Source organism: Coenobita brevimanus, chromosome 93, assembly GCF_032717465.1.
Source record: "Coenobita brevimanus isolate Jiangsu-jjx chromosome 93, ASM3271746v2, whole genome shotgun sequence".
NCBI lineage: Eukaryota > Metazoa > Arthropoda > Malacostraca > Decapoda > Coenobitidae > Coenobita > Coenobita brevimanus.
This window is the reverse complement of record NC_137046.1, coordinates 44,277,329-44,291,475: the sequence shown is the minus strand read 5'-3', so window position 1 is coordinate 44,291,475 and position 14,147 is coordinate 44,277,329. Positions and strand designations below refer to the sequence as shown.

The 14,147-nt window shown below is 45.6% G+C and overlaps 1 protein-coding gene across 1 annotated transcript in view; it reads right to left on the bottom strand.

The window, feature by feature from the left end:
• Positions 1–14,147, bottom strand: part of LOC145412539 (uncharacterized) — a 193,851-nt gene that overhangs the window by 24,578 nt on the left and 155,126 nt on the right. Inside the window, exon 3 of the mRNA XM_080282437.1 lies at positions 9,293–9,461. Coding sequence (XP_080138563.1) covers positions 9,293–9,461 — 169 coding nt within the window. The remainder of the gene's footprint in view (positions 1–9,292; positions 9,462–14,147) is intronic.

The window sequence follows — 14,147 nt, the reverse complement described above, 5'->3', positions numbered from 1 at the left end:
ACTCATCATAGGGTGGGTGTGGGTGTGGGTGTGGGTGGGTGGGTGTGGGTGTGGTGTATGTGTGTGTGTGGGTGTGGGTGTGGGTGTGGGTTTGGGGTGGTGTGGGTATGGAGTGGTGTGGTGTGGGTGTGGATGCAAGATTTTTCCCCTCCACTGTTTGCGTCGGGTTACTTTACAAGGGAACGGTAGCGTTGTTATTTGTTATCCCCGCTCCACGTATGTCAGGCTATTAGCGCCCCCTGTCGTCTCCCTGCGCCCGCTGTGTTGGCTCAGAGCATAGCCATATATCAGCAGGAGTTGTGTGGCCACCGGAGGGACGAAGAGACGGGGATTCATTCAGGTTTTTTTCCTTTTATCAGCTTAGCAGATTTAGGTTAATCGCCATTCCGTAATTTTTAGGTGGATGCACCTCATTATGGATGCGCCATGGGTCATTAGCTCTTACCCTTGCTTATATTTAAATGGTAATTATGTATTTTGTTTTTGTTTGCTCAGTTTATGGGTTGAAAATGTTAAACGTTGAAACAATTTGTATGATGGTAGTAGCCTGTATGCAAGAGCGAGTGGCGCAGTATCAGAGTATGAGTGCATGGGGTTATGAGTATGAGGGACGTCAAATCTAAAGTTGTGGAAAGGGGAATTGGGCTGGTGGTGAAGGTTGAAGGGTGAATTTCCACTCTGATGTATGCAGGCGATGGTGTAGTGGTGCATAGGATCTTTGTAGTCATGTTAAGAGTTGTATGAATGCCTGCAAGTGGCGTGGTTTGGAAATAAATGTAAACCAGAAAGATGGATGTTGTTAGAGAATGTGTGTTATGGAAGTTGAGAATGATAAGGTATTAAAAAAAAAAAAAAGAGTTGAAACAGAAGGATAAATTATGTAAGGAGATATACGCAACAAAGGTACCTCCTCTAGTACCAGCTTGGTTGTCGACGGGATGACTATTTATTACCATCATCCCCCATCCATCGTCCATCGTCATCATCATCATCATCATCATCATCATCATCATCATCATCATCATCATCATCTTACTACGACCTTAAAACTGCCATACACACAAATATTATTACCAGTTAAAGACCTACGAGAAAGGCAACCGCTGAAGTACAGCCTAAATTACGTGCTGTGGTTGCCCTTTACACTGGCGAATGAAAGCTGGTTCTTGCCACTACTGGTGAATACTTAGTGGCCAGCCAGTGTTGTTCATTAATGGCGGGGTCAGTCGTGGGGGTGGGAGTGGGCAGAATAATTATTAACACACACACACACACACACACACACACACACACACACACACACACACACACACACACACACACACACACACACACACACACACACACACACACACACGAGAGAGAGAGTACTATGATATAAATGTCAGAATTTATCATTCTTAAATCTGAAAATAGGGAGAGAAGAGAAAGGAAAAGATAAAAGAGGAGGGGGAGAGATAAGTGGGAGGACAAGAGGCAAGGGAGAGAAAAGATGAAAGGGAGTGGATGAGAGAAAAAAAAGAACGGGAGATAAAGGAACGAGGGAGCACGTGGACCCAAAGAGGTTGAGAGAGAGAGAGAGAGAGAGAGAGAGAGAGAGAGTTTTCCCAGTAAGTGTATTTCCTTCTCTATTTCGTCCTGAGATGCTTTCCAAAACGATCACACAAATGTATTCTTATGACTGCAACACAAACAGGAAAGGACACAAACATTCTCTCTCTCTCTCTCTCTCTCTCTCTCTCTCTCAAAATGAGTCAGATTTGCCGAGATCAGAACCTCAGCATATAAGAGGGAAATACTATACCAGTAAGAGGCAGACGGGGGGACTTGTGTGAATAAAATATGACGCTTAGATCTGTTTTATCTGTATTGATTCTGTGTGTGTGTGTGTGTGTGTGTGTGTGTGTGTGTGTGTGTGTGTGTGTGTGTGTGTGTGTGTGTGTGTGTGCGTGTTGACGTATCTTCAGTTTGTTCTTCCCTCTCCATCTTGCTCTATCGCGCGGTGCTGGATTGATTTTGTGTGCTGCATGTTGATGGAGATGCATCCCCGCCTGGTGGGTTGAGTGAGGTGGAGGGGGTGGAGATTGGACGATTGATACTGCATGACACTTGTTGTTGTTGTGTGTGTAGTGGTGGTAGTGGTGGTGGTTATTGTGCTTATGATGGCGGTGGTGGTGGTGGTGGTGGTTATTGTGCCTGTGATGGTGATGGTTGCAGTGGTGATGGTTGTTTTTTTGTTGGTAATAATTGTATTCTCAGTAGGGCCGTTGAAGTTAAACCAGTGGTTTCCATGGAGACGGTGGTGGTGGTGGTGGTTGAAGTTGTAGTAGTTTCGATGCAACGGTGATGGATGGGGTATAGTAGAATCTGTACAATGCCGGTATGAACACGATACCGTTACTACTTGAGAAATTTGTCATGCGGCCATCCCGGAACTTGAAGGTAATGATTACACTGATAGCCAGGAAGTAGTATGCTAAGAAGAGATAATGCTTCATTCCTTATCAGCCTTTCATCTTTTATAATCACGCCCATAATCTTGTATGAATCGTTGTCACACATCACGTTTGACAGCCAAACTTCAGAGTTCGGTCACCACAGTATAAAATGCCATTGAAGAAATCCAAGAAGTGGAAACTACATGACTTGACCATAGAGAAAATGGATGAAGAATTCTATAAGACCTTAACAAGTGCAGAGAATTGCATGAGGGCTCAATGTACAACCATCAGTACTCAAGGGAAAGGGGTAAAGAAATGGGCATGGTGAGCAGAGAAATGGGTCTGATGAGCTGGAATGTTTGTGGACAGTGGGGCTGGAGCAGGAAGGCATACCTGTTAAAAATGGGTGATGTAGGAGTAGTGGTTTGACTGAAGGGAAGTTATTTCAAAATGCCCTCCATGAGTGAAAATGTCGAGAGGGGGGATAACAAAATTGGCCTACTCCCTTGGCAGCATCACATGATCGAAAACCTCAAACTTCCCTTTTGTAGATTTTAACCTGAGTGTATAGCGTATGGCCGTCAAAAGAACAGGCACCCATACACAGCTAGACCACCTGAGACCAATAAAATGCTATGGCTTATTAAGGTGATGGTGGTGGCTGGTGGTAGTTCTGGTGATGTATGTAACGGTGGTCAGCTTGGACATATTTCAGTAAGTGGTGACGTGTGGTATGGACTGCGTCATGGTGGTGTCGGGTCCTGTTTTATGATGTGTTGTGCCGTGGTTGATCCTGTCCATCATTTGTGTATTGTCCTGGTCTCGCCTTTGTTCTGTCTTTTCTTCATTCTTGTCATCAGACCCAAACTAAAGACTTTATGTTATTACCGTTTTGTCAGATACATGCTAGCAGTGACAGTGGTTACAATGGTAGAGAGATGAAGCTGGGATGTGAACAGGAGACACAGGTCAGTATTATAAGAATGATCAAGAATTGCAAATGAGATGAAATGGATATCGCTGGTCTGAAGAATAAAAAGACTGATAACAGACATTGAACTCTTGAAACAATACTGAAGAGAGGTGAAGCACTGTCAGGAAGGAGTTATCTAAATCGTAACAAAGATATTTATTTCTCGTCCTGCCAGACATAATAGTCATATTTGTTCACTTATATATCTGGTTGATGGTCTTCCTTTATCCTGTTCTTGCATACGATGGCGGGACTTAAAATAGCCAGGCTGCTAGACAGACTGACTGTCTGACTGTCGTAAAGGCTAATTTAGGAAATCGATAGTGGATAGCGCTTGCTTCTGAGAATCATGTTATGGTCATAAATATTCTTCCTACCGAAGTTGTTCGTATACCTATTTACCTGTGTATTTACATCTTGTGTTAATCTTTGCCTATGCATCTCTCGTTCCTCAAATACTTATTACACCTCACCCACAGTATTCATATTTTTTTTAAATACAGTACTATGAAAATACAGCCACGTTATTAGTATGAAAATTGTCTTTTTTCAGACCTTTTATCAGACCTCTATCCACCTATATGTCCATGTGTATCAACTCCTCCGTGTATGTGTCCTAGTCGCCATGTGGGTGGGTGCGGGTGCGTCCCTCAGCTCTCATCACTGCACCCTTCCACCAGCCCTTCCTGCCTTTTGATCTCTCTTATTACCTTATTCCTCTCGAGATTACTACTCATATCTCCATCATTGTTCTCTCCCCGCCCATCTATACCCGATGTCCAGCTCTTGTTTCTCTCTCTTTTATCTCATTTTCTAGTCTGTCTGTCTGTCTGTCTCCCCACACTGCCTCAGTCTGTGTGCATACCGAACTCTATATCAAACATTAACTCCATGCATTCGATACCCTTTTTTCTTTATTCCTGCTGTCTCCAGACGCGATAATAAAGAAAAGTTCACACATTAGCATCAACACGTGTGTGTGTGTGTGTGTGTGTGTGTGTGTGTGTGTGTGTGTGTGTGTGTGTGTGTGTGTGTGTGTGTGTGTGTGTGTTGTGTGTGTGTGTGTGTGTGTGTGTGTGTAGTTATTTTTGGTTTACAAAGCCAAAGTGTTTATTAAGCTAGTAAAACCAGTAGCTCCCCACTCCTCCCTCTCCATCTTTCCCCTCCACTCCCCCACTCTTCCCTCTCAACTTCTCCCCTCCATTCCCTTAGTCATACTTTGCCACCTCTGCCTTCCGCTCCCTCACTCTTCCTTCTCCACCTCTCACTTCCACTCCCTCATTCTCCCCTCTCAACCCCTCCTCACCTCTCCCTCCTCCCCCTCCCTCTCTTCCCCTCATCATCACCCTCACTCTGTCCCCTTGCCGACGGTCACCCAAATTATTGAAGTTGATCAGATACATGAAAGAAGTTTGGAGTCTGTTAGGTTCATTATGTACCACCTCACCTCACCCCACACCCTCGTCTCGTGTTCCCCTCACAACACTTAGTACCTTTCTTTTACTCCCCACCCCTTACCTTCCCTCATCTTAACTCATTTCCCCTCATTTCTCCTCCCCTCCCTTCGTACCCTGCTCTCGTACTCTTGCCTGTCACGGCTTTCACTGCGCCGCAAAGTTCGGTACTGTAAACCATTATTTTCAGCACCGCCACTAAGTTTCCCCCTCCCAAGATGATTAGGCTTAGCTACTTTGTTTAATCACCAGTTTCCACATGTGCCCTTGGTTGTATTTTGGGTGCTTTTGGAGATTTCCTGACATTTCTTCCTTAGCGAGCTTTTTTTTTTTTGCACTCTGTACCTCAGTGTCCTTTTGTAGGGTGTTAGTGATACAAACTGTTATCGATATTAAAGCCATATAAATAACATACAAGGGAACGATGAAGGGTAATATGCAAAATAAATCACTAAACAAAAAGTGCCACGAAGCCTCCTGTGCCACTTAGAAGACGGCCATAAGTTTACTTTGCACTCCTGGATATTCGCTTAAATCCGCAGACTAACTCCCCCAAAGTTACCGCTCACCCTCAGCTGAATATAATAGTCTGGCGTTGGCTGGATTAAATATTCGAGTTTTCCTGACGATGGGAGGGTTATTGTATTCTGATTTAAAGATATTAACAGTTAAGTGCCCTGTTGAATGGACAAATTCAAGAGTGAGAGGAACTGAAATAAGTAAAAAAATTATGAGGGGAGTTTGTGGAGTTACGTAGAGAAATACGCAGAAAGATTATGAAGTTAAGGAGCTTTGAGGTGCTGTATATGTACTGAAAAGGGTTAGTAGTATCTTGAAGTGGTTTGGTTGAGAAAATGAATAGGAAGAGTGTATGTAAGATGGAAGGGAAGATCGACGATAAGGTAAAGCATAATGTGGAGGAGTATATGCATGAGGATGTTGAAGGAAGCGTGTCTGATGGTGGATGACAGAGTGGCGTGAGGTAATTTGTTTGTGGCCACCCCAACCGGGATTAAAGCGTCTGGCTATACATACATACACACATACATACTTCCAACAAAAAGCATGTATCAGCACTTTGTCAGGTAGTGATGAACTGAAGTATTGGAATTAACCTTCATAAGCGACAGTCCGACGAACCCAACACAACCGTCACTCCTGGAGCCCACACCCCCTCTCTCGCCCTCACCGCCTCACCCTGACCCAAGCCGAGGGACAGGGCACGGCGGGATCGATAATTAATTTAGAAGAATGACAACGTCAATTTCTTACGTCGATGTCTTAAGTTCGACAAAGCCTAAACGTTAATTCGCTCACTAGTGCCACGTAGAGGGCGTGGCTTAACCCCTTCAGCATGATGACTTATTTTTGTTTTCTTGCTACCTCCAGACGATTTTGGTAAGCTATGAAGAAATTTAAATTGGTGTTAAAAATAGTCTTCGTTAACCCTTGACAACCTGATGTTTCTCACTCTGCTGAGCTAAATCGTCTGGAGGTAGGGCGAATAAAACAGGAAAATAGATCATGGGACTGAAGGGGTTAAACTGACGGCTGAGTTTGGGCGGTAAATAGATTAGGCTCGTTGTGTAATGGGTGTTGGTGGTATGGGTGGTATCAGGGGCGGGAGGGGATGGGGAGGGGGAGGTTGATGGAGTATAGAGCTGAGTGAAGAAGAGGGGGAGAGGGTGGGGAAGAGCAGGGAGAATGGGGTAAAGGAGGAGGGTGGGAGGAAGGGGAAAGGGAGAGGATGGAGAAAGGGAGGTTAATGTAGGAAAGAGCTAAGAAAGAGGGGAAAGCGAATGTTGGTGAGGGAGAAGAAAAGAAGGGGAGGAATAGGAGAATGGTGGGATGAAGAAGGTAATGGGGATTGGGGGTAGGGGAAAGAGCAGGTTGATGGAGGATAGGGCTGACTGAGTTGGTAGTGGGAGAGAGAAGGGAGTGGAGATGAATGAGGTGAGGAAGAGGTGGGTGGGAAGAGCCAAGAGAGGGAGATGGAAGGGAAGAGGGTGTTGATGGAGAGGGAAGCAGAGAGAATAAGAGGAGACTGGTGCAGTGGGAATGAGAAGGGTATGAAGGGAGGAAGGATGGGGAATAATGGGGTGAGGGGGAAAATGCGGAGGAATAAGTTGATATAAAGTAAATGAACAAACGAAAAGAAGGTGGAGATTAGGAGGAAGAGGCGAGAGAGAAGCAGGAGGAGTAGAAGGGGAAAGGGAGAAGAAGACGGTTGGAAAAGGAGTAGAGAGAGAGAGTGAGGAGAAGGCTAGAGGGGGGAGAGGAGGAGAAGGAGGGGAACAGAAGAGTGAAGAGAGGATAGGTAGTGAAGGAAAAGGTTAGAAAGGAGAGGAGAGGGATAGGATTAGAATATAGGGAAGAAAAGCATAGGGTGGGCAGAGGGGAGAGAGAGGATGAGAAGGCTGGGAAGAGAAATGAAGAGTGGAGAGAGGAAGAAGGAATGATAACGGGCGGGAATAGGGGAGGAGGCGTGGGGAAGTAGCAGAGAGAATGGGAAGAGGAAGATGAGTAAGGTGGGGAAGTAGAATGTTGTGGAGAATATACATGTAGGTGGATTATGAGTGTGTGTGTGTGTGTGTGTGTGTGTGTGTGTGTGTTTATAGGTCGTGTGTGTAACCTTAATTGGATGGTGTTTCATGTTTGTTCCCAGTACTGCACGTGCAGATAAGCTGCTCTTTGATTCCGATAAATTGCACATACTTAACTTTTCCCGCCAAATCTTCAGAGATCCGTGGCGCCGCGTGTATACCTGACTCACCTGGCACCGTATAAGGTTTCTCAAGCTTCCTGTTGGTTGTGTTAAGTTGGATGTTTATATTTCTCTTTACTCTAACAGCTACGAAACATTTGACAACTGGGTGCATGTTATTGTTGTTGTTACCCCAGGTTCATCTGAATGTTAACCCATTATGCTTCAGGCTGAAGTTGCCTCCTCCCACAGTCCACCATCCTCCTTTCAGAAGACTGGGAGGGAATTAAGGGGCATTTGCATAACCAGGCAGCGGAGCCGTCCAGCTATGTCAAACCCACCGCATGAAGGCTCCACTGCCCAGCACAACTAAAGTATATACATAATACCGTGAACATACGATCAGGCAAAAATTATTCAAGACTGTCATTGTTATTGAGAATTGTTTATCGTAAAATTTGGGTAAGATCTTTTATGGAACTCCTCCAGGCGCCTCTCTCAGCCACCAAGTGCATCTCATTGATTTATCAAACAGAGGCCACGTGTGTGTGTGTGTGTATATTATATATATATATATATATATATATATATATATATATATATATATATATATATATATATATATATATATATATATATATATATATATATAAGATGAAAAGAGTAAGGAAAAACTAATAAATGATAAAAATAATCCATACACTAGATTACAGGTGTCTTACGTTCATATAAAAAAACTGTAACAGGTGGCCTTTCTGCTTCAGTAGGTTGAAGTTTGGGGGAAACTACTCTGGGGATGCGAGTTCCAAAGAGGGGCAGTTTGGAGAATAAAAGAATTCTGATAGGCAAAAGTTTTGCAGTATGACGGTGTGACATTCCAGTCATGAGCCGTACCAGATGCCCGTGTAATACGGAGGAAGGCGTGGAGAGGTGGTATAATGGATGCAACTTCGTCTGAACATTTGCCATAAAACTATCTGTAAAATAATGCATGGACGGCAACATTCGTTCTTACTTGTAGGGGAGGTAGTTTATTTGTATTAGCAGGGCCACTAATAACTCGTAATGCTTTTTTCAGAATTTTGACCAGTTGTTTTACTGCAATCTCTCCACATCCACTTCACAAGGGTGAGCAATATTCCAGCTGATAGCGAACGTGAGCTTTTAAATTATTGACAAGCCCAAAAGATTTGAGTCATTTGCGAAACCTATGCTTTAAATCAAGCATGTATGGATTCTTTACTCCATCCCCAGTCCAAAACAGTCGTTCGCTGATCTGAGTACAGTTAGGAGTCTGTACGTATTGTTTAAGTAAGGTCCAATAGTGCACACGGTTCCTTCCTCGTGCAGCGACTGGTGAGGCCCAGATGCTGTTTTGCTTTAGGTAAATGAAACCGTGCGGCCATGGCAACAATATACGGCAATTAAGCCAGAGGTAAGTAGTTTATATCGCCCGCCTTTAGCACCGCTATGTCTCATGAACGGCTTGAGCTATGAACATGAAACCTTCAGGGTATCAAGATATGGCCTAAATCTTGGACTTGGCCAACAGCAGTTCTGGTGGGCGGTTAGCATTCGGCTTCCGAATGCTTTTCTTTCATTAAGAACATGTAGGCTAATTGTAGTGAAGATGTATACTCACTTTGCGTTGATGGTCTTGTATGCTGCGGTAGCAACAAAATAAATAAAATACGTAAGAGTAGTGAAGATATGTACTCACTTTGCGTTGGTGGGCTTGTAAGTGATCTCGTACTTGAGGGGCTGCACCACAGGCCTGGACCAGGTGACATTCACAGAGGTGGCCGACCGTCGCAGCACCGTCACGTTGACCGGCCGCAGCGCTGCCACACGAAGCCCTCCAGCGTCATCGTCGCAACACAGCCGCAGCTCTGGGGGGACAGCACAGGGGCCACGTGAACAGTTTGGACAGATGTGTGACTGAAGTACAGATATGTTGTTAATGAAGAGGTTGTGACAGGGATCAGGAGAATAATATTATAATGAAAGTTATGTTTACCATCATAATGAAAGTTACGTGTACCATTCTCGCACTTCATACACTGCTAATAAAATACTTGGGTACCCACTGTGTATATCACTTTCGTATATTCACATACTCAAAGGAGAAGTCTCTGTTCTACCCTGAATATCTGAATACAGTACACAAAAGCGCTCGGGAAAGTTCGTTTTCTTTTCCATTTGAATATCAAGATATGATCCGCGAGACGTGCACATAGATTACACACACACACACACACACACACACACACACACACACACACACACACACACACACACACACACACACACACACACACACACACACACACACACACACACACACACACACACACACACACACACACGCGCGCCATTAATCCCATCCCCCGCCTTCCCGTGCCTCTCCTGGCCTTGCCCGTACACTCCTCATGGTAAATATTTGGTTCACCCTGCCATCTCCCTCTCTCTATCTCTCTCACGCGCACATACGCCAGTCTCTCTCTTTCTCTCTTTCTCTCTCTCTCTCTCTCTTCCTCCTTTACCCCTCTCCTGTTTCCCCTTCGCAGTGTACATGTATAATCAGTATAAATCAGTTCCCCAGTCATTCTTCATTCTAATGGTAGGCAATTAACTCCAGGTGTTTGTGTATTTTTTGGTATTGAGCGCGTTGCCATGGTGCTCGGTGCCTTTGTGGCTTAGCATTCCCAGGAAACTGCACCAGTCAAAGGCTCAGTGTGCTTTGACCCTGAGCTGGGAAGCCGCCAAGGGCACTGTCTAGCCACCCTTACCTTCAGTTCTCACCGTCATCCTCACCCCTTTTGTATACCTCACCCCTTCCTCTCACCTCACCTTTCACCCTAACTTCTCGTCGCCCTCACCCAAACCTCTCGCATCACTTCTCACCCTCACCTCGCTCCTCACTCACACCACCCCCTCTCTCACTCACCCTGCGTTAAGCGAAGGCGTGGAGGAGCGAGGCGCACCATGCTTATTTTATTGGCCATGTTAGTCTCGTCCTTTGTATCCCTTCCCAATCCGCTTTAATATCTCCATCCATCATCCAGTCCTCCACCTCCCCCCCCCGACATGGTATTGCTTCTGTTTGTCATTACTGGTGCGTTTGGTTGTGTGTGGATTTTACTGTTACACTTTCTGTCTACAAAGCAGTCTCTTAATAAATCGTTCCCCCAGTCCAGCAACATTCACCAGTTATTATGTGTACTTGTTTAGTTTTCGCTGTGTTCACTTTTGTCGCGCTCCTTTCCTACCACTTGTACACACACATCTGTCTCGACCTCATCAGCCCGAACATGTCATTGATATTTTGTTCTTGGTGCTTGATTTCTTTTTTTCCATGTCATGAATGCATCGTAACAGTGAAGTTGGCATGGGCTATATCTAATCCCTCTATCACCAAAAGTCTCCCTTAACGAACAAATATTCAGAATTCGTCATAAGAAATAAATTAATGTCCTCACGGTGAAGGGTTTAATCCACTCTCCTTCCTGGACTTTCATATATTAATTTTCCTGTCTTTTCTCTCCAGCTACCAGTACATCTCAGCTTCATCCCTGTTATTCCTTCCTATTTAATCATCCATTCTTCTTCCCCTCCCCTTCCCCTCTCCTGCCAACATCTTTCATTCGATGTCATTTCTCTATTTCACATTCTTCCACTTTTTTTTTTTACTTCCATCCCTATCCCCTCTTTCTCCCAGTTCGCGTCTCCTCACCTTCCCTTTAACTTTTCTCTTTTCCTCCTTCTCTTCCCTTTTAGTTACTTCCTACTCTTCTTCCTCTTTCCTCTTCCCCCTTCTTTTTCACTTCTTTCTTTTCTTCACTTTCCTTTTCTCTGATCTTTCTTATTTCGTCATTTTCTTCATTTCCTTTGTTCTTGACCTTTCCTACCCTCTTCCATATAGCTGGCTCCCTTTCTCTCTCTCTCTCTCTCTCTCTCTCTCTCTCTCTCTCTCTCTCTCTCTCATTATTTTCCCCTCACTTTCCGTCCCCTCTCTTGTCCCCTCTTTTCTGTTTCATTCTTTACTCCTCTCTTCTCCTCACTTCTCTTTTTCTCATGTCTCCTCTCTTTCCTCTCTCTTTCCATTACTCTCCCTTCTCTTCTCTTTCCCTTCCCCCACTCCCTTCCTCTCCCCATTCCTCCTCCCTCTCCCCACCCTTCCTCAGTATTGCCATTCTCTGGGGCGCTATGAATCTTGTAGTATGACCAGTGGAACACGTACCCCCCTTCTCCCCCCCCTCCCCTGCCATCCCTCACCCTTCCCCTGCCATTCCTCACCCCTTCCCCAGGACCCCCCCCCTCCTGCAACCTCATCCCCCATCTCCAGCTATTTCTTCCCCACCTTTCCATCCCACTCTCCCCCTTCCCCCTTCACCTAACCTGCCATACTTCTCCCTTACCTGCCTCCCCTGCCCCTCCCCTATCCAGCCCCCCTTTCCTGACTCCTTCCCTACCCCTACCGCCCCTCCAGCATCGTCTGTTACCCCTCACTCGTTCTCAGTGTTAGGCAAATTGGAGCGGGAAGGAGGAGGGTACTGAGGGGAGATGAGAGAGGGGAGAAGGGAAGGAAGGAGAGAATTAGGGGAAACAGAAGGGAACGTGTGTGAGGGAGAGAGTGGAGAGTAGGGGAGAGGAAGGAAGGAATGTATTGGGGGAGCTTTGAGAGAAGGGAAGGGAGTCTGTGGATGGAGAAAAGGAGAGGAGGTGGAAGATGAGAATGGAAAAGGCTGGCGAAGAGCAGAGAGGAAAGGGGAAGGGGGGGAGAGAGGGAGAGGAAAGAGTGAATGAGAGAAGAGTGGAGGAGAGGGAAAAGAGTAGATGAAGAGAGAAACAGAGAGGAGAGTGTGGGGAAGAAGAGAAAGGAAGAGAAAATGGTGGGAGAGGAGAGAGGAAGAAGCAGGGAAGAGGAAGGGAAAGGGTGGGGGAGGAGAGAGAAAGGGGAGAGGAGGGGAAAAGGTAGAGGAGGAGTGTGAGAGGGAATAAGAGAGAAGAGTGCGAAGTGAAGGGGAGAGGAGGGGGACGAGTATTTGTGGCGTAGGGAGCAGAGGGGAATTAACAAATGAGGGAGAGTGAGTGAGAATGATGGTGTGGGGAGGGTGTTCAGAGGGCGGCAAATGACGGAAGGGAGGGGAGAGGAGAGATGGAGGGAAGTGAGGGAGGGGTAAGGTGATGGAGAGTGTGGTAGGGAAAGTGGATGGACATGAGGGAGGGAAGGTGGAGGGGAGAGAACAAAGGGTGGCAGTTGATGGGAGTAACAGTGACGTTGGGAGGGGAAGGAAATTGAAGGTAGGATGGGATGAGTGGGCCTTCACCGCTTCATGCCGATGATCTGTTTTCCCTTTGATTCTTGCTGCCACCGGAGGATTACAGTCAACTTAAGAGTGACGTGTTATAGACAAGAAGGCAGTATATGTAACTCCATCTTGAAAGTCATTCCCTAAGCTGAGTAAAATCGTCTGGCAGTAACAAGGGTAAAATGTAATCGACGTTTCCAAGCGATTCTATTCACCTTAATGCTAACCTGTTCGACCCAGGGTGATTAGAGCTCATTGACCCCCTTCACTACTACATTGTTATCAAATAGAATGTAATCGTCTTGTAGCAGGAAAAATGAAAATTACTCCCTCAAGCTGAAGGGGTTAAGGTGGGACGGGAGGCAAAAGAGGGGAGATGAGAATGGGGAGGGGTAACCTGAAGGAGGGGAGAGGAGAGCCGAGGGGAGAAAAATTTAGTAAAGAGAGGACAGGAAGAAGGATTGAGAGAAGGGAGAGGAAGGAAGAGAAGGGAGGGGGAGATGGGGAATGAATGCGTTGAGGGAAGAAGAGATAGGAGGGAGAAGTGGAAGGGAGGGAAGAAGGAATTGAAAGGAAGGAAGGAACATTAATTGCAAGAGAGGGGAAGAGGAGTAAAGAAGAAAAGAAAAAATGGAAGGGAGAATTGGTGCTAAAGGAGGATGATAAGAGGCGAGGAGAGCTAACAGGAAGAGGAACAAACGAGAGAGAGAGAGAGAGAGAGAGAGAGAGAGAGAGAGAGACTGATTAGAGTGAGGGAGGGCGAGAGAGGAAGAGAATTGAAGCTTCCCTCGCTCTTTCTCCTTCCTGAATGGCAGAAGAGTGAGAGAAGAGGGGAGGAAAGAGGGAGAGTTAAAGTGGAGGTGTGGAGAGAGAGAGAGAGAGAGAGAGAGAGAGAGAGAGAGAGATGAAAGTGAAATGAATTGTACAAGGGACAGGAAGGGGGAAGAGACAGTTTGAAGCAGCACGTAGGGAACTTTAAAATAGAAATGGAATTGGATATTGAGAGAGACAGGAGGTGAGGTACGGAAGGGTGGAATGGGGAAGAAGGGTAGGATGATGGAAAAGAGAGGTAAATGTGCGAGGTGGAAGAGAGAACAAAAAAGAGGGAGGAGATTGATGGGAAGAGAGGAAAAGAGGTAGGAGAAATGGGAGCTGCAGCAGGGAAGAAGAAGGATAAAGATGGATGATGAAACGAAGAAAAGAGTAAAGAGAATTGCAACAGAAAATTTACTGAAAAGAAAGCAGTGAGAAAGGGAAGGGAGA